The following is a 24114-nucleotide window of genomic DNA, read 5'->3' as shown; positions in this document are numbered from 1 at the left end:
GGTGAGAAATTCCCCGGCCATGAGGAGATGGAGTGAAATGGCTCCCCGCAGGAGTGGCTTTCTCTCCTTAAGGCTTTCAGAGCACCATTTGGAGCACCTCAGGGCCTTCTCTATCGCTGGTTGTCTTCCTCACCACGAGGAAGCCAAGTTGTGCCCTGTCATCCACACGAGTGACTGTGTATGAATGAAAGGTGGCCATTCACTACAGTCTCTGTTCGGCTTTTGGGGCAAATTTGCTGAATTTTCCTCTCTGGAAAGAGCAGAGGGGATGCATAGCATCTGAGGGTGCAGGGCTGGCTGCAAGGTGTCCTGTCCAGCACGGGGTGTTAAAAAGAAATGCCCCCCCCGGATTTGAGGGCTACATGAGGGAGAGTTTATTCATCTTCTCCCCTTCTGCTGGAGCCTCTTGGCATCTAGATTACCCAAATATTGAGTATGAAGTCTCTTTTGGGTGCTCCTGGGGATGCTGTTCCCCACGAGCAGCAGGGAGGACACAGGTTTCCTTGGGTTAAGATGGTTTTGCCTTTATCCCACACTGCATCTTGCCTTTCCCTTGCTGTTATGCTGTGGAGTTCTGAAATGATCCAGAGTAAAAACTACCAACTTCTTCCCCCAAAAGGGCTGCATGGAGGCAGAAATAAGTGGGCGAGGGTGAAGTGGGGAGAGAGGTGAAACAGAATTGTCTTCAGACAGCTCTGCTACAGAAGAAAATGGCAAGGACCGCTACACTGGGAGTGAAGGGTGGCTTGAGCAGCAGTTGGGAATACTGAGCTTTGTGGGTGATGCAAAAGCAGGCTCTGCCTTAAAGCAGCAGCTGTATTGACAGCCACTTTGTCCTGTTTTCTCCCCAACAGCTTCCAAGGGAGCGGTTTTGATTCTGAAGCAGCAGAAACCCCCGAGTATGCGATGACGTGATGGTCCTCTCCAGGTCTCAGAGCAGCTGCCCAGGTCTTGGTGCTCACCCTCTGCTTTCACAGGTCAGTTACACCCTTGGGTTGGTACCAGGATGGTGGATGATGCTTGTCTGCAGACACCAAACAACATATTCACAGTGGTGCCAGCATGACCACCAGTGCAGCAAGCCCCTTACCCTTCATTTCCCCTGTGGGCTTGCAAAGCATCACCCAAGCCAAGCAATGTCACTTCTGCAGTGGCAGCATCCATAATTCTCACTCCAGAGCCACAAAGAAGCTCCCTGCCTCTGCCAAAGGGCCTTGGAGCATACACATGGGATATAAACGTGTTTGTGTTAAAGGGAGAGTGTTGTGTCTTTTTTCCAACTTATGGAAAAGGGGTATTTGGGGGGCATTCTGCTGCTGTGTCAATGATGGGAGAGTTCACCTGTTCTTTCTAAAAGGGAAAAAGAAAAACAAACACAAAACCAAACCATGCCTGTCATGTCTTTGTCACTGGGGTCCTTTAGTTAATATAACAAGACTTGCTTTTAAGGTCAGGCACAAACACGTTTATTAGGTAGGCCTGAAATGTGATCAACCATTCAAAGTATACTAAACTCCCCCTGACTCCTACGCTCAGCTGTTGCAGACGGGCTGGGTCCTAAACTGCTCTAAACCAGCTTAATTCCATGGGCTTTACTCAGCTCAGGCACTGGCTCCAGATCTGACCCACAGAGATGATTTTTCCACAGCATCACTGCTACTGAGAAAAACAAAGGTAGTAAGGAGAAAAATAAAAATATTACCAAAAAAAAAAGGAAAAAAAAGGAGAAGGTATTAAATGTGTTATTTTGATTGATTCAGGAAGAGAACAGCTAATGAAGCAATCTTCTCAGATTCAGCTGTAATCTGAAAATCCATGCTTAGCCCTGTTGCCAAGGTTAACAAGCTTCGTACGTTAAAAAGCCCAGCTCTGAAGACGCTAGGTATGCTTCCTCCTGGCTTGACAGTGAGTTTGGAAGCTAACGTATTTGGAAGCTCACTGCAAATATTTCCATGGTGAGCCTTGACGTCCTTCCACATAATGAGCTGGGTTTTCTTGAAGCTCTTGCCATTGTGGGATGCCTCCAAGCCACATGAGGGTCCTGGGGAGGCAGGTTTGGTGCAGGAGGACCTCTCAGAGCCCGGAGCAGCCTGTAGGGATGGGGGAAATATTTGTGCAACATCTGGAAAACTGGGGAGGCACAGAGCACTTCCACGTGATGTGAAGCATTTTCTTGAAATCCTGTCTGCATGGCGAAAGGAAATGAGTTGTTGTCCTCCCCCTGCTGGAGCTTGTGGAGGAGTTTGGGCAGCTGCAGGTAGGATTGGGAAAGATGCATTTGTTTTGCCTATTTTTATTTTTTTTTTAAGATGTGTTTTTTCAAGCCTCATTTTGAGGCTGTGCACTTCTGAGAGGCGTCCACATTTCTCAGCTCCCTCTCACTCCTCACACTGTACGAACACAACCTCATCCACGTGGGCTTTTTGGTTCCTGTGACTTTCCCAGGGCTCTACATGAACTGAATCCCAGCTCTTTCAGGCATGATGTAGCAACTGAACTACAAGCCTCTCCTTTCTTGCTAGGTTTCCTGCAATATTCCTGGTGTTTTAGCAGCCTGCTGAATTAGCCCCTTCTATCCAGCATGACATTTCCTCTTATACCTGGAGAGTATATTGCACCTATCAGTAAACGGCCAGATATTTGCACTAAGCTACATGTCTCTGTGAAGCTTGCTGTGTGTTTGGATAAGGTCGTGTCATCGGAGGTTTAAGTTTAGATCAGGGTAAAAAGATTTTATTTGGGAATTCTGCTTTGGATGGGCTTTTCTTCTCTTTCTTTCTTTCTAATGCTGCAGTCTTTGAGAAGTGTTCGTTCCTGGTAGCAAAGGAGGAGAGAAGGGGCTGTGCCCCCCTCAGCCCTTCTGTCACCTCAGATTCTCCATGCCCTGACACACTGCTCCACTGGAGGTGGGACGCACCACCTGTATCCTGTTAAAAAGAATTCCTGTTGCTTTTAAAATCAGTTACCTCAGAGTAACTCTTTACTGGAGGCTCTGTCTAGATGTTTTGGGGTGGTGGTGTCTTTGTGAGCACAATCTTGGTCACAGCCTTCCCTGGCCAAATCAGGAGGGGCTAGCTTGGAGTAACTTACCCTTTTCATGGCCCCTATTGGTTCCAGATCAGACATTTCTGTGTGTTTAAGCTGTTTTAAGAGCTGCCTTGTGAAAAGACTTAATCTGCTCCTGCTTGTTGTATTATCACAGCTTCAGGTCAAATGAGAAGCCCTGGGATGAGCAGGCAGGCCCATGCAGGGTATAGCTGTGAAAATCCCACTCTGCCCCCTGCATACTGAGAGCTCCTGGGGCTCAGGGTGGCTCCAGCAAGCTTGTGCTTGCCTGGAAAGCACAGAGAGGTGGCTGCAAGGGAGAGGCAGACCCCTTGGGGTGCTGCAGGAACCTTGCAGGACTCTGCCCTGCTCGTAGCAGCCCCAGGGATGCGGCTGCCCAGCTGCCGGGCTCGGCTGCCTTAAGCTAAGTGTGTGCAAAGCTTCTGTGCGAGCCACAGGCAACTGGACCCAGGTAGGGCGTGGCACAGACTCGCCAGCTCCTGGCATCCTGGGAGGAGGGCAGAAGGACCTGGTGTGTGTATAAATGCAGAGGATGCTGAGGAAGCACGCACCGCAGCTGCACCCCAGCTCAGGGCCACCCTGGCTGTGGGTATGTGACAGCAGGAGTGCAGCAGCGGTCTGGCTGCATTGCCACCTGCTGGTGAGGACAGACCCATTCCGAGGCCACCTCCACCCAAGCTTAGATGAGGGCAGCTTCCAAGCCCACTCCCGTGCCAGGAGCAAGCCTAGCTGGGCTCCAGCTCATTCCCTGCGGCATGCAGTTCAGTCAGATCCGCTCTCCCCCTCCTGCATCTTCAATCTGCTGCCTTGTGCTCAGTTGGATTTTATCTTCGGGCACTTGATAGTGTTGTGAGCTGTAACTCCTGGGGGTTCAGTCTGGTTGCTGGCCTTCAGGTCAGGGCTTCCTTCCTGGGTGCGGCTGCAGGGACCAGGGCAACACTTTGGCTAAAGGGCTCGGCTGCTGTGGGCAGGAAGATCCAAGCAACCTATCTTGTTCTCCCCAATGTTAAAAAGTATTCTCTTGCAACTAATCAGCTGTACGTCAGGCTTGGAGCAGGATTTGTGGTCTCACTGGGACTAACCATGTTCCCTTGGTTGCTACGGTAAGAAAATCCCACTCAAATTTGGCCAGGTTGTTGTCCTTTGGATGAAAAAAGAAACTAAATTAAAAGTGGAAGGGGAAAGGTGAGATTATGGGGGGAATGCTGGAGAAAAGTGGAGTCTGGCTGGGTAACTCATGTAAAAGAAGCCCTGTGCCAGTAATTTTCTGCCCTGTGTGGCTGCTTCTCCAGCAGCAGCTTTTTGGGGCCCCAAGCCTGCCCTGTACCCAAACCGAGTGTGGGAATGGGAGATTAAAGAAAGTCGGGCAGAAGGAACAGTAACAGATCTGTTCCCTCACACTGTCTCTGCCTTTGTCACCTCATACATCACACATCACTGAGCCTGCTGTCATTTCTGGAGAGCTGAAACCACAGCAGGGTTTTGCGGGGGAAATGCACACCTGCGGATGCTGTTTGGCTGGCAGCATCTGGGATGTTTTCCATCTTACTGGTACCACAAATGGAGCTGGGTGGCAGTGCCTCCAAGCTGTGGTTTTCATTTATTTCTTGGGAGTATGCAGCACTAGGTTTTTAAACCAAAACAGTACCATGAGTAACATAATGTGTAGTTTTTAGTCAATGGTTAAATGTGTACGCTTCTGACTATGAAGTCTATGCAACTACGGTCTCAGGTAGCTTGTTGAAAAGAGAAAGCACCTGTGATAAAGCTGCTTTGGACTGCTGCAATGACAGGGTCAAAACTGTCTAGAGTGTCCCAGCAGCATTTAACTGCTAACAGTGTTCCTGTAATCCACAGGCACTGTCCAGCTCATGGATGCACCTGGGAACATTTCAGCAACTTCACCAGCGTGGTGGTTGTTGCATATCCTGATCTCTTCAGAAATAAATCCTTGTCACAAAGCGGGGGGGAAAAAATAACCCAAAGCTTGGTCATTTTAGTATTTTACTGAACAGCGCTCCATTTGTCAGTTGTATATCAGCCCTGGTGATTTACCTGACCCTTGTATGAACCCTGGGATGCAATGCTGCCACAACATCAGGCTGCATGAACCACCTCCTCTGCAAAAGGCTGGGATTTGAAGACGGTGGCAGCCTGCAGGTAATGCTTTCTACCCTTTGCGGAGGTTCTTTCAGGTCTGCCTACTCCACTGCTAAAGAAGAGACTGCCCTGCCTTCAGACACACATGAGCTAGCTGTGAGCATGCCAGCTTTGGTCCTCAGGACAAGTGCACTATGCTGGCCGGAGAGGGCTCGGACTGCTGCTGCTCTTCATGCTGCTGGCTTGGAGGCTGCCCACGCCGCCCTGTAGCTGCTCACCTGCTTGTAGGTGGCCTCAGGCAATCATCAGCTGCGCCCTTTAAAGACCAAACCCATGTCCACCCCTGTGCGGGCCATGGAGCTGCCATCAAACAGCACAAGGGAGTAAAGTGGAGTCAGTAAGGTCTGCTGTACTCTGCACTTGGGTCATGCTTGGTGCTAAGAAAGTGGTTGAAGGGGGTCAGGTCCCCAGCTGCTGCAAATTAGCATAGCATCAGCAAAGGACAACAAAACATATTTATCCCTATACAGTGTGCTGACAGGCCAAACCTATTTAACCTAGGACAGATTTTCCAGCTGGATGGGTACATTTTGCATGCCAAACGCCAGGAAGCAGTAACAAGTGACTCAAATTAACCAGGTTCAGGAAAGCTTATTAAAACAAAGCCTTTAAACAACAGCTACACAGGTAACAGGCTAAACACTGACAGAACTCAGTGGAATACATTTCTTTTCCTATGCTGCTGCTGGCAGCCACCTGTAATATTCATATACAGTTTTAAAGAAAGATTGCAAAGTAAGTTTTCAAAGCTAAACAGCAGCAACCACACCAGCAAGCAGTCTTAGCTTACTTAAATTGGAGTTTTCCATTAAATGATCAATGGACTTTTGCACGACAGCAAGTAAGCACAAAAACCAGTGGATTATTTATTCGTCTGTCACTGGAAAAAATGCACAAAAAAGCTATATATAAGAGCCTTTGCCTATAAAGCAGACAGGTGTAAATTCTGGATGAAGCTTTGGCTTGTCAGTTCCAGCTGTACCACTTGCAATCTGACATTAAAAAAGCATATATAAAGACTCCACAGCCCCTCACATTCACTTCTTATGGAGCAGCCCAGCTCCTAAACTACCTACTCCATGGACAGTCAGAAATAAAACACTTAAAAGCGCATTGCAGGGCAATGGTCTCAGTATTTCATCTTTTGTTTTCCAAAGGCATCTTCCTGCAACTATTTGTCAGCACAAAAGAAAAAAAATATTAAATTAAATAGGCAAAGTTACATTCAATATAAATCTTTCTCCCAGAAAATGGGATACAGAAAATAGCAAAACTTTCTAGCCAACAAAATACTGTACATTTTCCCCCAGCTCCCAACTGCAGCCCCACATTTTCAAGAGACACCAGCAAACCCTGCATTCTGTGTTTTAAACTGAAACAACGCAATGAGATGACTAGAAATATCAGAGAACTTAGCGTGCCCTCCAAGGGATGGATGTATGTTCAGTTAGTTAGGTAAACAACGATGAGTTTGGAAGGAGGAGAAAGCAGCTTTGAACTGCTCTTCCTAGTGCAGAAGGATTCAGGCAAGGAGCTGCCAAGCTCAGGTTTAGAGTTCAAATGCCGGGAACTTGGCCTTGGTTGGCACCAGCAGGTCAGCAAGAAAGTAAATGGTTCCAGCCATTCCTGAGAACAAGAAAAACAGGCAATGTGCTTCAGGAGATTCTGTATGAGCACCAATGCTATTGGTTATCTAGGGTGTGAATGAGTCAGGAAGACAGAAGACAGGAAAACGTTTTCAGAAGGACCTAAGATAATTTCCAAAGTCTGAGCCTAGGTTTCCCAAGCAGCTTAGGTACTTCTGCAGGGAGAGCATTTTGAAGTTAATCAAATGTTGAAAAACACCTGGGAAAACACAATGGGTCTCCCCCCTTCCAACCCCCTCCCTTCTGGCTTTACCTGGCTTAAGAATCTGAACGTCTGCACCCTGTGTCTTGGACCCCGTGATACTGTTGCCTCAGATCCTCACAGATGCATCTGCCCTTGTTTGTTGGCCTGCAGCAGGACTAGGGAGACTTAGGTTACCTGAGGAGCCAGTTCTTTCAGCAACACCTGCTGATGGCAGACTTTTGGGGAGCCTTTAGCAGCAGTGACAAAGTTCTACGGGAGCCAAAAAAGCCTACAAAAGCGGCCCCACTTGTTCTTCACTCATGTTTGAAATAGAACTGGAAAGCCCATGGAGGATTTTAATCCTTAAAAAGGCACAGAGGAGAGACTGCCTGAGAAGCCAGGGTACGAGTTACCATATGGCAGACTTTGGCCCACACCCATTAATGAATTCCCCTCAAGATCTGTATGCAGAATCTGTGCAGGAGGCCCAAGAGGACAAGATGCTCCCTCCAGCTGGAGCTACTAGCCTGTCTTACAAGAATCTGCTTCTGGGAAAGGGTAAAATCAGTGAACACAATTTCCCTCCCATTCTTTATGCTGAGTTTTGCAAAGACCTCAGTGGAGCATGTATTCATTTTTTTTCAGTGCTGGACTGGCTCAGGCCCAGGAGCAAAACACAAGCTTAGAAATGGAGGTTACCTTCAAAGAGCGAGAACGGCGTATCTGGAGTCCGACACCCGTGTTGACCATAGCTTAAACACCACTCGGCAAACTGGGAAAAGAGGAACAAAAAGCATCTACATTTTCTTGGAGATGTCTTAAAACAAATACCACCCTCATCTTCACATTATCCGTTTGCAGGACAAGGCTTCTGCAGGATATTCCTTCTGTGCAGGCTGTCAGGCAATGACTGCGCTGCTCAAGGACTATGCTGGTGGAGCTGGTCAGAGCTAGCTGCACTTCTGCCATGCTAGAAATGAGGCTTCAAAGGAAAGGGCCGTGACGTAAAATATGCAAAAGTGAATAATCCTCTCTCCCTTCCTCACGCAGGCTCTCACCTTGCAGGCCCTGTACAAGTATTTCATGTTCTGAGTGAGGTTGTACAGTGCTAGGAAACCGTAGGCATTGCCGGCCGTCCCGTGACAGAGCCCATAGCCTTTCTTCAGTAACCCGTACTGCCAGATCACTTCTGCACACTGCAGGGCATCATTTAGGTACTGCTGTTCCCCAAACACCTGTAGAGACAAGAAATATTCCTCCATGCTGAGCCGATTTCCTCCACACAGAGAGAGCATCCCTGTGTGAGTCGGGAGGCCTGGGTTAATTAGCTCCTCTCCTGCTTAACGGTACGACTCTGCTGCCTGTTTTGGAGGATGTTTCGATGTGATGAATGGGGCTGTGTGACCGTTACTTACCATACTACTAGCTATCACCATCAGCCACCTGCAATGGGACACCCTGCAAGGCTGATGGGTTATTTTCAGGAATAAATTAAAAAACATAATTTAATAATTTAAAAAACAATATAATTATAAAAATCATTAAGAAAATGAAGTCTTTAAAACATGATCTGCTTCAGTCAGTGGGCTCTGCGGGATGATGATGTTATTTCTTTGTCAGAAGCCATCCTGCCTTCAGGCAGGGGGGGTCTCATATGTTTTCTGCATGATGAAATTCCACATTTAGGGGCCCCCAAAGGATCTTTACAAGATTTCCGGTACCTTGTATGCCTGGAGAAGCATGTAGATAACACCTGGTGCCCCATGGCACCAATGGACGAGTAGGTCTCTGGTATCATCGATGCAGGGAGGGTAATTGCCCGATGGGAACTTGAGCTGGCAGACGTAATCCACGCTGGGTTTGACTGCGTTGTGCAGCTTTACTTGGCTCACTCCCAGGCCAGGCTAAAAGAGAGAAAGTGTTAAATCCGGGAGACCGTTCTGTCCCTCCCTAAAAGGTCCAAAATCCACCTGAAAGGTAGAAACGAAGCCACCTATGGCTATGTCCCTTCTTGCTCCTTGTAAATGTTTTCTTTAGTCCAGGCTTTCACGTGTCCCCAGGGCCTGCTTGGCCCCAGGCTGCCCTTCAGCAGGGACTCGTTCCCAGATACCTCATGTATCCCCAAAAACAAAGACTTCCCCAAGAGTGTGATGCAGCCGTCAAAGCAAGAGAAGAAAAGTCTTTTCCTGAAGAAAAGTAAGAATAGTCTCAGGTACCCGGCTTTGGAGTAAAGAGCTAAATTGTATAAAAACAGCATTAAGGGTGAATACCAGGAATGATTCCTAGCACCTAGAGCACATCAGCTCAGAGCTGCTGGGCCAGCCCCTCTGGCAGGCTGTGATGTTGCGTTTTCACAGATGTTTCTAGGTAATTGCAAGGCAGTGACTTCACCACTGACCTCAGATGAGAGCAAGGGAGTGGCTTCAGTGTCCTCTCCAAACGAAAACTGCACAGCTCTGACCTCCTGTGGCAGGCTGCAAGGAGGACTCCAATCTAGGGATCACGCTGTTCCCAGGCTGGTAACTTGGAAATTAAAGTCAGTACTTGTGCTGTAAAAGCACTGGAGATAGGAGTCCAACATCCTTCTCTCTGTGTTCCCCTTGTCTGCTTCCCCCAAGGGTTTTTGTACATTATGTTCAGCTCGTCTATGCTCTTTGTGCTTCACACAGCATGGCATTTTATGGGAGACTCAGACTTAAAAAAAATTTTAAACAGCCTAAAACTCAGTGCCAATTTGAGCTCACAACACACTGCTGTCTTCCTTGCCCCCAGTCAACTGTTCTTTACTCCTGGGCAATAATCACCCGCCACCCTCTTCTGCAAATTTCCTTCTGCTTCAAAAGCACCAACCACCCCTTACTCTCTGAGTCATATAAGAGAGTTAAATTCACAGGAACTCCACTCCTGTATGTAGGCATTAACTTTGAGGCTCCTACTTCAGACCTGAAAAAAAGCTCAAGCCCTTGAAACCTGGTGAATTTTTTCCACCTGCTGTGAGTTAGGTCTAAAAAAAAAAAAAAAAAAAAAAAAAAACCAAAAACCCCCCACCTATATCTATGAACCTTGCTATGTTAAAATAAATTGCATCGCTCACTGGGCACTCTTAATGCTTTGAAGATGCAATGTTGTTTATTGCTGTTATTACAGAGCTTAAGCACTGTAAATTTATGCACAAGGTGACCCACACAGGGGAATTATCACACTGATTTCAGAGCTAGGGAAGGGAAGATTCCTAGAACTCCACTGAGTTGCACAAAACTGTAAGACAGCATCAAAGCAAAAAGGCACTGCAGCTCCCAGCTGCTTTATGGAAGTAAAAAGTCCCACCACTTTAACGTTTAGATAGAAGGCCTGATTTTGTAAGGCATTTCCCATTTTTCTCCTATGCATATAATCTCTTTCACCGTGTTTTTCTTACAGATTATTGTTCTGTAATGATCTGAGATTGCTCCAAGTAACCAACTCAACCAAATAATGCAGAAAGCCCCCAGATACCAACAAAGGGAAATACATTATAAGTAATTAATACAAGGTAGGGATGCTCAGACCCTGCTGACCCACAGGCCTTCACTATGTGAAAGTGCTGGTATAACACAGATCCTACAGATTTCCATGGAGGTGGAAAAAACAATCTCACATACTTGGAGAAAACCATCAAAACTGGTGATACACGATCGAACACAGGAGTAAGCCTCTCAGGCAAGGGGTCTTGCCTAGCCTGACACCACCATGAGCCTATTCAGATGCCCCTCCTTGTAGGAAAGTGATACAAGTGCTACCAGCCTCTTCCCTCCAGGTGCCTCTTACCTGCATGAGGTAGTAATAAATCCCAGCCAAGCCATGGGCCGCCCCGATGTAGTACTCCTGGTACCACTCGTACATCAGCGGGCTCTTAGTTGTAAAATTCCTCCTTTTGGCCAAGCTCTCTCCAGAGGCCACAACTGCTTCACAGACCTGTGGGTGGGAAGAGATGTGGAAGAGGGAAATGCTGCTGTCTTGGAGCCAGCACAGTGGGTATCCTGGTAAAGAACAAAGCTGCTGTTAACTCCCCTCATGCAGTGGGGAGCATGGGTGGAGTGAAAGTGATGTCAATTCAGTCTGGGCATTTATATAGAGTAAGGGGGGGAGGAGGGGATGTACTGCTGCTTCTCTTAAAAAGAACAGCAGCAGGGAAGCCTCAAGGTGGTTTCTCACTTGTTGCCAGAATTGTCTGCATCTGGCACTGATTTTTTACCTGCTCAAAGGTGAGCAGGATGGGAAGAGACAGCTAACAAATCACCAGGTGGCTAATTCAGCCTCCACTGTTCAGAAGCCATAGTACCTGCTGAATGTGACTTTGAGGGATCTTTTCCTCTCCAAAGTGCTTGTTCACAAAGAGCAGTGCATAGAGGTAGCCCATGCGGCCATACAGCAGTTCGTCTGGCACTCGAGGGTCAACCTTGTGTAGGTGGAGCAAACTATAAAGAAAAATTCATGAGGGAGATCAGAGGACAGTCAAAGCCATGTACACAAGCAGTGAGACCGGAGCTAAAAAAAACACAAAACAGTTTGTCCCCCAGTCCTGCCCACACCCTGAGATCTGTCAGACAAGTCCCTGTGTCTCAGTGTCCCAGTTATGCAAGGTGAAAAATCTCTCATTCTCCTCTGCTTTTTGTTTGGCTTATTGCTTTAGTCTGTTTAGCTCCCTGCAATGCTGCATGCTAGAAAGTCAAGCTAGTGCTGCACGTATGTGAAAAAAGCTCACCCCTTATTCTCCAAAGTCCTGATAGCAAAGCCCCTTTACTGCTATGCCTGCAGGTGTCCAGAGCTACGCTGTCAGTGGAGGGAGAGGTGCTTGCGTGAGCTAAAAATCTAGGTAAGAGGTGGGGAGAAGCACCTGGACACGTTGTTTAACATCAAGCTTCTGTAGGACATGGAAGAAACCTTCTATAGGAAGAGTTAAACAACAGTGGACCGCTCAGGAGAGTATGAGTGCTGTGGGCTGCCTGTGGGGCAGCCCCACAATGACAACTGCTGGGCTGGCACCAGGCTTTAGCCCACAGCTGCAGAGTGGGAGCTCTGCTGGAGTCGGAAACTTTCCGAGCCATTTTTCTGTCTATTATCATGTTGTGAAGTTGGTGATATTCCTGTTGTGCTAATGGTGAAAGAGCTCTTCAGGATGGTACTCCATAGTCCAATTCACTCTCAGTGCAACTCTTCCTTTTCACCCCTCTCCACACCACCCTCACAGCTGGATGTCCTTCCGTGTCAGAGCAGCAGACAGGGCTGTGCCTGGTTCTAGCTTTATTTTCCTGTTCATCTCCAAGAAATGATGGCACTCTGAAAAATGCCATCACTTTTGAAACACCACCATAAGCAGCTTCAAGGCTGTTTCTTCAGCTGATTCCTGCTGTGGCTGCAAGAGGGAAAGGGCTAAAACACGAGAGCACTGTGTGCAGGGCTTCCCCATCACAGCAGTGTGAGGAACAGAAGAGGTGCTTTGGCAGCCCTTGCTGCCAGGCAGAACTAGGTGCTGCGAGGGAAAGAGGCAAGCAAATGTCCCAGGTACCCCCAGAGCACAGAGAGGACGCTGGGCTCTGACTCCTTTTGGCAGGAGAGTCTCCCTTGGCACCAGACTCAAAGCGAGCAGAGATATCAGAGGAGAAAGGAGAGAACAACATCTCGAGGTGGATTGGCCCCGTCTCCTCTTGCATCGATCCCTGGGGAGGTTTCTCACAGACTAAACCCAAGAGACAGCTTTTGCACACAGGACTAGGAATAACCACGGTCCTGGCAAGCCTATCTGGCAGGGATCCTGCTCCTAGCTGCATGGGCTGAAGGGAAAGCCCCTCTGCTTCCCCATGTCCCCTGTCCCCATGTCCAAGGAAAGCAGATGACAAGGAGGGCTTCCAAGGAGGAACGCAGCGCTTCAGCAGACGGGCTGTGCCCAGCGGCAGGCTGATAGGAACAGATGCTGTCTGGTGACGATGCTCAGCTCTGAGGATATCAGGAAAATGTCAGGTGCAGTAGCAGGAATGGGTGGCTGCATAAACAGTAACACCCATGCTAGGGATTTTCAGCAGTGTGCATGTCAAATCTTCTCTTACTGAGAAATCTGGAGCAGCTACTATTCTTGCTCCCTTCACATTACTGCTTCTGCTTCTAGCTGCCTTCCCAGCCAGGGCCATCAGGGGAGAAGCTTACCAGCAGTTTCTGTCCTTTAGATACACGGGGCAGGGCTGCACAGCATGTGTGCAGTGAGACATACCCAGGGTGCTGCTGTACAGACTACAATCCGAATGTGTTTCTCAGGTGTGAGGGGGTAAATCAAGGGCCCTGAAAGAAAGAGCCACTGCTCACAAATCAGCCTGTTATCTCAACTGCCAAAAATCACTAGTTTCTGGTCAGAGGGAAAGTGAGGCAGCTGCAAAGCAAGGGGGGGGTGGGTGTTGTACACCACTGGCTCTAAAAGCACACCTCTGACCTGCTGAATTGGTGCGAGACAGCAGGGAAAAGAGCTCCTGGAACACAGCTCAGATTTTCACATGGTCTCGGAAAATGGGCTGCCCTGAAATGCTACTCTCCAGAGCATAAAAGCACATTTCTTGGTCATGAACTCATTTAGGCGAGAGCAAGGAGAGAAGAAAAGTAAGCTCCTGTCTTTCCCACTGCAGGGAGAACCTGACTGATGAATTCTCTCCTCAGTACCCGAAGATGAGGCGCTTTAAAAGGCAGAACAAAATGGAGAGAGGCTCTCCTTCTCCACAGCTGTAACAGAAGTGCACTTTCCAGACACTGCATAACTTAGCAACCCTTCTGTAACTAAACAGCATATTCAAAACCCACTTAAGAGCTTTGATCAAGGGAACTATTTCTCAAACAGAAATACTCTCTTTTTAAAGGTAGCATGGTCAGGCTAACTGCTCTGGGAATTGGTGGTAGAGCAAGGACAGTGTAAATGTTCCTTCAATAATGACACAATTTTCTCTTTCTTCCTCTCAGATGTATGAAGAAACCCATTTCCAAGGCTCTGCCCTCATTATGCCATTAGATGGCAGTGCAGGATTAATCACGAGTTTCCATTCTGCCACAACATCGTAAGCAGAACAGGGATACGTGAGGGGAAGATCTACAGCAAGAAAAATCATGGATTTTCCATAACTTGGGGCTTATGTACTGACCACAACTGGCTGGTAACGGTTGACAGATCGGTTGCCTTGTTAGCAAATATATTAATCATAGTGAGATTCACCACTTTGACACAGTCTTAAGCAAAACCCAAACCACAGAGTATTTTAAGAATAAAAAAGGGAGATCTGTCTTCAGACTGACCATATCTATGTAATGAGGAGCTATTCTTAGTTGAAGGGGTGGGAAACGGGTGTCCAAGTCATACCAGACCCTCAGATAGCCATCTGTGGTGTTTTTAATCCATATCATGCATGATGTGCTCATGGCTGTTTTAAGGACATTCAGCGTCATTCTGAAGTGCTTGGGTTTTGTCTTGTTTGTGTGCTGACCGCTCATAAACAGCATCTCTACGCAGGGCTGTTTCTCAGCCTCTCAAACTTATCTCCCTTAAGCAAGAAAAGCTTGCAACTGCAATCTCCTCCTCTCTTTTTTTTTCCTTCCTTTGCTATTTGCTGATCTGATTGTAGGACTGCTTGTATGTCCTGTTTTTTCTTAAGTATCCAACAAAAATACATTTGAAAACAGTTGAAGAAAGGCAGGAAATAGAAATAAATGAATCATAACCAGCTGCATTCAGCAGTTGAAAAGGATGCTGTCAATCATAGGTCTAAGTCAAAGCCAACTAACAAATAGCAAGTGGAAGCAAGTGACACGCTTCTCCTTTTTATCAAAATGTCTGTAAAGCTAAATTTAAGGGTTCCGAAAAAATCCCAAACCTCCCATTGTTTTTATTTATTTATTCTTTAATTTGGGCAATTTTTTCCCTGTGTTACCTGAATTATTTCTGAAGTGGCAATGACAGCTAAGCAATATCCTGGCTCCCCTACCTGCAGCCCCAGCCAGGCAAGCTTCTTCAGGGCAGAAGTTTGCGTTGCCTTGCTATGTTAATGGATTCCCTGCCTCTAAGACAGTGCCAAAATCTACTCAGGCTTGGAGAAGAGGGCCTGGAACAAGCCCAGACCAGCTCTACAAGCAAGTGCAGGATGAACGTCAAGTCAAAGACATAACCACGCGTTTTACCGAGTGATGCAGTCTTCTGACTGCTTCTGGTTCTGCAGTTTGTGGTAGACGACAGCAGCCACTGCCAGAGGCCCGGCGTCTCCACACAAGAAAGTGATGGATCGTCTCGTCAGACAGCTCAAGCTCTTCTTCACGTACTCCTGGGCCACGTGGAGGTAGGCTGGGTCTCCGTACACATCATAGAGATGCAAGTACAGCAAGGCAATGCCTGCAAAAGGAACACTAAGATTGTAACCCCCAGAAAAGTATGCATCTTAGTTGCACCTTGGCTGCTTTAACAACCCTAAAAGTCTGGCCCTCAGCCTCATCTCAGGCGTAACCCCCTGCTGCAGTATCCACAGCTTCTTTTCCTGCTTTGTGACCTCTTTGTGCCTCATGCTGCTCCTGAATGGGCTGCAAGTGGAGACAAACAGCAGTGTCTGACCCAGGAAGGCCTGGAGGACAGCAGAGCCCCTGATACACAGGTTACACGCTGTTTTAGTAGTTGGGAGCAAAAGAGGAGACCTAGACAAACCCATCTAAGCCTACAAACTGCACCTGGGACTGTGTTGCAAAACAGTGGAATTAAAAAAAAACAAACCACCAAAACAGCAGAAAACATCAGGCAAGACAGAACTTGTGGCAGAGTGGTGCTGAGGTGTTTCCCTGTCTCAACTGCTCTTTCCCATGCCAGGAGGTGAAGGGCTGGGTCCCTTAGCTTGGATCTGATTAAAGTGACAGATCATCAGCACTGAGAAGCATCCTACCTGGCTCTACTTTTTTTTATTTTTACCCTTCCCACTGGGAAGTATCAGCAGGACTGCTACAACTCTGTGGACACCAGCTGCTGATGAGCAGGTCCCGAGCCCTACTAGAGGGGCTGGTGCATCCTACTAAAGGAAAGAAGCTGCACATTGTTGTCGAGAGTAGCCCTGGTCTGAAAAAGATAAGCTACCTGGAATGCTGGAAACAGCTGCATGGTCTTCCCTGGATGTTTTCAGTGGGGTGGGCAGTTACAGAAACAGCTCTGCTACTAAGAAGTCGCATCAATTGCTGTCCCTGGACTCTGTCTGCCCTGCCTTCATCCAGCTCTTGAAGCTTTTAGTATGTAACTGCATTTGAAAGGTCTGCCACGTTCAAACATCCTTCTGATCTGGAAAACATCCTCAATCATGCACTGGAGAAAGCTACTGGTCTGTATCCCCCTGAGAAAGGCTCCTCTCTCTCCTCACCAGCAACCATTTCTGTGAAGCCATGGGTTCTGTGTTTAAGCCTAAATTAATTGAGCCAACCTCCGCAGATTTTGGTGTTGCAAGGCGGGTAGGGTAGGAAGAAACATGCTGCAAAATTACTTTATAAGGTAGCGAGGACAATTTTAAATTTAGATCACTTTCTCATTTTGCATGGGTAATCTCCAAAGCTTCGTGCTACAGACAATTCAATTTCACATGTATATTAAGGGCAAATTTCCATTTCCCACTGAAGTTAATAACCTTGTCCTCTCTCAAAGCAGTTTAGTGTCAGTATTTCCAGGGAGAGAAGCCCAGCTGCATGGTACCATCACTCAGGTTTATAAGGACACAGACATGAAGCCCTTCTTTAAAGAGAACCCTCCTCTTCCAGCCAGCAAATGCAAAGCGACTCTCCTTTATTTATTTAGCACCTAGCACAGCCTCTAGGCTCTTAATAGGCCTGATAGCTGTCTGCGCACAACTTGCACTCTTGAGTTATCTGCTTTAATATACAACTTTTTGCTTTCTAAGTAGCTTCTATTCCCACTGCCATCATACCACCCTAATTATGTACGTAACTACCACACCAAGAAAGCTGCTAGGACCGAATTTCGAGAAAGTAAATGTCTCACCATTGTTTTCCTCTGACTTTGTTGCCTCTCCTCTTTTTAACATTTCTCACCATCCTTCCCTCCCAGCCCAAGCATTCTCCAACAATCGCTCTTTTGGAGAAGACTCCAAAAAACGTTAACCTGTATTAAGGGATGGGAGTAAAACCTTTGCTTGCCCAAATCATTTGTCTTTCCTTCTTCTTTAAAAAAGAAAAGCCGTCAAACTGCATCTAAAGACAATTTTCTCAACTCATGCCTCGAGGAACTCATGCTCCCAGGTCGATCAGCAGGGCATGGGGCAGTGCTGCCTGCAGCTTGCTCTGTTGCTGCCTGTCAACCCAGAAGTAGGGAAAATCAGCAGAGGAGAGCAGGAGCATGCACAAAACCGCGGTGTTTACAGATGCATGTAGAAGGATACAAAACGCAGTCACCTGCATGGGAAACGTTGCGTACTGACCTGCCTGCCAAGATGCAGATGGTCATTTCAGAGGCAGTGCAGTTTGCAGACAAGAGTTCCCCCAATGGCCTTGGCTCAAGTAAGCTGTGCTGCTCTGCAGAAGTTAACCCACACTTCTGCCTCAATCCCTCTCCAATACCTTCCTCACCCCAGCTATGAGGTTTGTAGGGTTTGCAGGCTGACATGGTGGGTTTTTGGTATGCTTTCCATGCCATACAAACATTGCATCCTTGATCAAATGGAACCCTGTAGACAGTGGATCTGCTCCACTGCCATGCACCCTGGAGGTCTGCGTTCAGTGTCACAGCTGGAAATGTCTGTGACCTGTTTTGGTGACCTCTGAGACTCCTGATTGTTCCCAGCAGAACTGCCACACTGCAGCTGTCATCTGCTACTGCCAAAATTTTAGGGGCTTTGTTCTGTTTATCAGTTATTATTGGTCTTCCTCACTATAGTTTCTCCAGACTTCATTTTTTTTCTCCTTGCAGTGTAAGACCTTGCTGCATACCCACATGTGGCAGAGAATGCATCAGACATCACTTGGTGGTGCGGGACAGTGGTGAACATGTGAGCTATTGACAGCGCATCCTTTTAGTATGGCTCTGATAACCAAAACTGCCGTCCCTAGGGTGCAGGGAGCCAATGCACTGGAGAGAGAATGACCGAGACACCCGCTAGCTGCAGAGAATCACGAGGCAAAGATCAGTTCTGTGAATCTCACATCAAAGCCTGTTTATTTAACACCTTCATTAGGACGGTAAGCAGCATCTCTCTCCTCTTGCCATCCTATATGAGCAGATGTAGAGGGTTGCTTTGTGTTAAAGACTTCTTTTGGGGAGGCATAGGAGGAGACTTAAATGCATGCACTGGGAAGAGATGTGTTTGCATCAATCAGCTAACGCTGATGGTCCTGATTTTAGAAGCCATTACCTCCAACAGAGCAGACATTGCTGTAGACAGAAGACAAGTTCTTGCTGAAGAGCTAAAGCACTGCAACAGGCTGAAAAAAACCCTCAATCATATGACCGTTCTGTTGGTCAAACAGAAGTAAAGCTGTGTATGGACTTCCCCCCAGGTTCCTTCTGTTGGGTTGCACTACCACTGCCAACAGTTCTGCTGGCGGGAGACAGCAGTGAGACAAAACTCCCTCCTCGTGCTGGATGAAGATGAGAGGAAGCACTGCTTGGTGTCAGCTCTGCTGCAGTCCCCCTGTTGACAACACCAGCAGGCACACCCATGAGACTGCTCTGAATGCGCCTCCTTTCCTTTGTGAAAGGACCATGCTGGTTCAGCTGCTGGTGCCTGACAGCTGATTCCAGTTCAGGTGCTGGACCACACCAGCAGCTGACCTAGCGTGGTCCTTTCACAGATTTCCCCAGGTTGCCACAGGAGGAGATTTCTGAGTCACTCAGCCAGCCAGCACCCTTAAAGCAGGATGTCAAATTTAGAGGGAAGAAGCAGAAACTGATCTCTGCACATAGCAAGAAAGCCTGATGGTTTTTAGTGTGAAACCTGATGACATTTTAATGAGTCAGGCATGGGGTAAAAGTTACAGAGGGTGTGGAAAAGCTCTACTGCCCAGCTCAAAGGATAATGAGCAACTTTTCTGGTGCAGAGGTGTGGGAAGTTATCTCACACTCACAAATGCATGCCAAAGGTGTGCTGAATGGGAAAATGAGCTGTCTTCTATAGAGGGTCTATAGTCCTGTGTTTGAAACTGCCGGGGGGCTCACAGGTGCATTTTACTGCAGCTTGCCTTCCTAGCGTGTTGTGGGATATGGGGTGTCTCTCAGGATCCCTCAGCATCTCCGACAAGAAAACCTGGTAATAACACTTCTGTAAAACTTACTTTTCTCCTTCCAGGAAAAAAAAAAAACCAACAACCCTTTACCTCATCACTGAATCCCAGAAGAGGCTGGGTTAGAAGGGACATACAGAGATCATCTGATCCAACACCTGGAATTAAAGCCAACTTCAAAATTACACCTCATTGCCCAGAGCCTTGTCCAGTCTAATACTGAGCATCTCCAAGAATGGAGATTTCACAAAAACTACCCACCAGGCACCTGGCAGGATGTGGGTGACACAAAGCATTCTCTTCTCTCTCCTCAAATGCAGCCCCACTGCATCTTACTCTGTAGGGATTATCTGAGCGTTTCTGTTTTTCTGAACAGAGCTGTAAGGGGATGCAAGTTCTCTGGGTTATGAGGTTAAAACTAGGATATTACATTGAAGTGAACGAAAGGCGTTTTTCCAGAACCTTTCTTGAACTGGTACTGTCAGAATTTCTACTCATTCTTAAGTCACTTTTCTTTCATCTAGCGTGTCCTTTGAAGAGTCCTTTCAAAAGGCAGCTCAGCCCTTCTCTTCTCCACTTGCCCAGAGGCCAGCCAAAAGCTGCAGCAGGGGCAAGCCACCTGGACTCACTGGTTTGGTTCAGAGGCCCTCAAGCTCTAAAAGCCATGACTAGTATGCTGCTAGGGAGGGGAATGCTTGCATGGCAAACAAATCCCAAAAGCACTGCCAAAATGTGCAGGCAGGAGAATCTCTCCCTTTTACAACATTTCAGAGGGCAGACCACCCCATCATCTTGGGACATCAACAGCCAACAGGGAGCAGACTCAGGAGCTTCCCAGCTTTGATAGTCAGCAAAGAGGTGACAACGGTGAAGTGTGACTTGTTCCATTTCTTTTCCACCATCTGTCCTTCCAGTCTAGGTAGTCTTTCAAGCACAGCCTCCTGCGCTACAAGAAAGACCAACACATACTGGTAACTCTTAGGCATCCTCATGTTTGAAAACAGGCAAGAGCGTCATACTTCTGCAAGGATTTGAACTGCTTCTGATTCAAAATTAACTTAGGGCAGTTTACCTTTCCTCAGTCAATACTTTGATACTAGTGAAACAGATGAAGACTGCAAGAGCTTTTGCAGCAGTCTAGCTAAACTGATTATAAGACAAAATGGAACACAACAGCTGAGCCTGATCTACAGCCAGGCACGTACCAGGCTTTGCCTACAGGGCCCTGATCGCTATGGGGAACTGAATGAAACCGTAACGAGCAGATTCAAACGTGTTTTGAGGGCATTCAGCTGTACACTGGATAATCTGGATCCGAAGCGCACTGTCACTGCCTCTGAGCTGAAAATGCAAGTCCTACCTTCCCTCTGCTCCAACTTCACGTGCCAAGAAGCTGTGGCTGTATGGGGGAGCAGGGCTCTCAAGTGTGTTGGGAAAGAAACAGGCACCAAAGTAAAATGCCAGCATATGCTGCATATTACGGGGTGTAATGTAGTACGCTCAAGTATGTTACATTTCACGCAGAGTTTATGCTAAGAGAGGCACATTTCAAATCTCTCTTATTAGCAGTCACAAGAGTGCGGGTTGATTTCAGACTGCTGGGCAATGATTTACATGAGAAGATACTCAACAAGCCTCTTCTACTTAAGCAATTAAGGGAAAAAGCTGCTGTCTTGGCCCAATTAATTTGCTCTCTGGAAACCAGCACTGAATAAATTAATATAGCTAGGATTAGAAAAGAAAGGAGGATGACTCGCATACAGTGTAATATCTGCAAACTTGACTTCTTCGGCTGTGACCCATAGGAAATCTGTCCACAGGCTTTTTCTAATCCTATTAGCCAAGGCAAGAAGGTTGTATGCCCAAATGGGAATGATCCCAGGGAGGAAAAGAAAAGAGAAATGCCTCTCAAGAAACCGTTTTCTAAAATAATAAAAATTAATAAAAAAAAGAAAGCAGAAATCCTACCGGAGCTCACAGCCACTGTCACTTTCCAACATGAAGCTCCTTAAGGCCACCCTACTAAAAGGAAAGTGTTTACCTTCTCCCTGCAGACTTTCAGAGTACACCTAACATCAGCTAGCTGTCCTCCTGCTTTACCTCCTGAATTCCTCTGGCCAGAGGTAGACTCTACTGCCAAGCCAAGCAGTGTCATCACACGTGAAGGCCATCATCACATCCAGAGTGCTTTTTCACATGAAGGGAGCTGAGGGAAGGCTGAACCCCTCTCTCCCAGGATGAACTCAGCCAGTACTGAACAGAAATTCACACGCAGCAGCATCAAAGTGCTGCCAGGCAGCAATTGAAAAGAAAAAAAAAAAAAAAGACAACACACAATAGTCTTCTCCCACGCTGGAATTCAACAGTGGCATGGTAGCATTTCTTATGAACTGTGTTGGAGTGCTCTTAGTGCCTGTTTACCTTACCAAAATTTTCAAGCAGCCATTTCTGGTGCTGCTTTCACCAAGCTGCAACATTAGCTTAGCGTCAACACAATGGTCACTATTCTTCCAAGCAAACCGTTGACATCAAGTTCCATTGTATCTAAGCACAAACCAGCCACGCCCGGATTATAACATGGAAAATTGCCATTTAGGATTGCAGTGTATTGGGAAAAAAAAAAAAGCCACGACAGCAAAAAAAAATCCTGCAGCAGTCACAAAAGTAACTGCACCTATCCCAAGATCCCTCCCTAGAGCCTGGCACAGTGCAGAAAAAAGCACCTTGAAAGCTGACAAAGCGCACAGCAGAAGCCAAAAGCCAAAGAGGACGAGGCAGAGAAATGTGTCCTCCCTGGCTCCAGGGGGTAGGAATAGGGTGGAGAAGGTAGGGCACGCTCCCAAAGTAGGAAGAGCGCATTGAAAACGCACCACAGGAAAAAGAAAAGGTCCTGGAAGCTTAGGATAGAAGAGTTTGTGCGAAGAAGGCTTCCATCCATGGTTATATTTGGATTTCCGCTCCCTCTAGCAGCTCCAGGAGCAGAACTAGCCCTGGCTGAGTGGAGGGGCATTACCTGGGGAGAAGGAGTGGCGCAATTTGACAAACAGCATCACAAGATAAAACTCAGCCCAAACCAAAACGACGGACATTAGTTCAGGCTCTAAGCTCATAACTGCCACTCTGCAAGAAGGCCTTACAGGGAAATGGCCTACTAGGCATATATGCGTACTTCACAGAGTAGTAATTGTAAATACCCTCACCTAGTTCCTACATTTGGAACTAGTCTCTTCAAAGGCTCCAATACTTGCTCTCAAGAAGATACGTTTCAATCCTCTGGCTTTATTTGTTGCAGAAGTTTGGCACTGTTACTCAAGATCTAGTCTTACTTACTCTGCAGTGCTATGGTCCTCCCTCTGCAGTTTGAGTTCTGCTGCCAAAAAAAGGTGAGTCACTGAACGATGAACCCTTGGTTTAACAGATTAAACCATCATGCGGGAGAAGTGCCATTCGTGGTACAGATCTACTGTCATCAAACTACAAAGAAACAGGGGCTGACTTAGCCTAACCTTGAGGACAGATTCAGCGGGGTCAAGCTCCCTTCAGACCAGATGGCTGATTTTTGTGCCCAGGGGGCCACCCTACCTGTCCAGCCAGTGTAAGCCGTGCAGTCCTGTGGGTCAGCAGACTTGAGGCCCCTCTCCATCTGCTGGAGCAGCTCCCTTATTTTGTTGTTCAGACGCTGCGTGAACTCAGGCGTCAGCTGTGCAGAATCAAGAAACACCAGAGAAAAGCAACATCAGCACACTGGGGGGGGGTCTTGGTAAATGGCTGAACGCATGTGGAAGAGCCAGGGGGGCACGCACCAGGTATCTTCTCTAACTACCGGTAGCATTCACCTCCTAGCAAGCATCTGAGAAGTCTTTGCTGGCAACTGCTACCCCACCACCACCAGGGCCATGCCCTGCCCTGGGGCTGCAGTGCCAGCACCTGTAAGGCCTCAAAGCCATGCTGGAGGAAGATAATTTCTTGTCCTGGCTTTAAACCATAGCCAGGCTGGAGATGGGCAGGTTGGAAGCTATCTTGGAAGTCCTGGGCACCTTCTTCTTTCTGGAAAGCTCTGCTGGGATAGGATTGTCAGGTCTTTAACCTCTCAGAAACAGCTGGGCTACCACACCAGAGAGAGTGAAAAATCTACAGAGATCTTCTGTTACCTCAGGTTTTGCCAGTGTCACAGGAGATGCTCCGATAACTGCCCACCTTGAAGGAGGACACAGCGGTCGAGCTCTCACCTTACCATGGGCACACGAGGACCACAACACCACACACACACATCCTCACCCGCTGCCACCCCCTGACAAACAGACCCTCAGTACAAAACACAGTCACCGAGATAACCACAACACCTTTTATTTTGCTTCAAAAAAAGAAAATCCACTTCTTTTTGCTGTTGCTTAAAAAAGCCCACCTTGTGAACCACCGCAGGGCAGCCCCCCCAGCCTGAGGGGCTTCTCCCCGCAGCCACCGCCGGGCGCGGGGCCGCGCTGGCAGGGACTCGGCGGGCGGCCGGGGAAAAGCGACAGTCCCCAGCCGCTCCCCCTCACCCAGCCCGGTCACCGCATCCCCACTCACCCGCCCGGCGGCATCGAAGTAGCCAGTGGCCAGGGATTTATCGTAGTCCGCATAGGGGTTGGGCAGAGCCCGCTGCGCCATCATGGTGCCGGCCGCTCGCTGCCCGCCCCGCCCAAATGGCGGCGGCCGCCGTGAGGCTGCGGGAGGCCGGGCCGAGGAACACCGCCCCACAGCGCCAGCCCCGGCCCTATGGGGCTGCGTGAGGCTTGGGTCGCGGTCTGA

General features: G+C 47.8%; 1 protein-coding gene and 1 long non-coding RNA gene across 4 annotated transcripts in view; one reads left to right on the top strand and one right to left on the bottom strand.

Moving 5' to 3' along the window:
* LOC310901789 overlaps nucleotides 1-15240 on the top strand; it is a 58498-nt gene extending 43258 nt beyond the window's left edge. For 2 of the 3 annotated variants that reach the window (XR_014586159.1, XR_014586160.1), the window contains exon 5: nucleotides 855-6304. This is a non-coding gene — a long non-coding RNA (uncharacterized lncRNA). Of the gene's footprint in view, nucleotides 1-854; nucleotides 6305-14037 lie in introns of those variants that run through there. The other variant, XR_014586158.1, reaches the window with a different exon arrangement.
* LANCL1 (LanC like glutathione S-transferase 1) lies at nucleotides 6069-24053 on the bottom strand. The gene is made up of 9 exons (XM_083842180.1): nucleotides 23893-24053; nucleotides 22906-23023; nucleotides 15247-15454; nucleotides 11378-11513; nucleotides 10864-11010; nucleotides 8778-8960; nucleotides 8115-8291; nucleotides 7756-7828; nucleotides 6069-6852 (listed from the first exon to the last, which is right to left on the bottom strand). Exons 1-9 carry the CDS (start codon nucleotides 23974-23976, stop codon nucleotides 6776-6778), a joined length of 1203 nt encoding a protein of 400 aa, XP_083698306.1. The 5' UTR covers nucleotides 23977-24053; the 3' UTR covers nucleotides 6069-6775.
* Nucleotides 24054-24114: the final 61 nt, after the last annotated feature.

This window comes from Anser anser (genome assembly GCF_964211835.1).
Source record: "Anser anser genome assembly, chromosome: 6".
Lineage (NCBI taxonomy): Eukaryota > Metazoa > Chordata > Aves > Anseriformes > Anatidae > Anser > Anser anser.
This window is presented reverse-complemented; position numbering and strand designations above follow the sequence as displayed.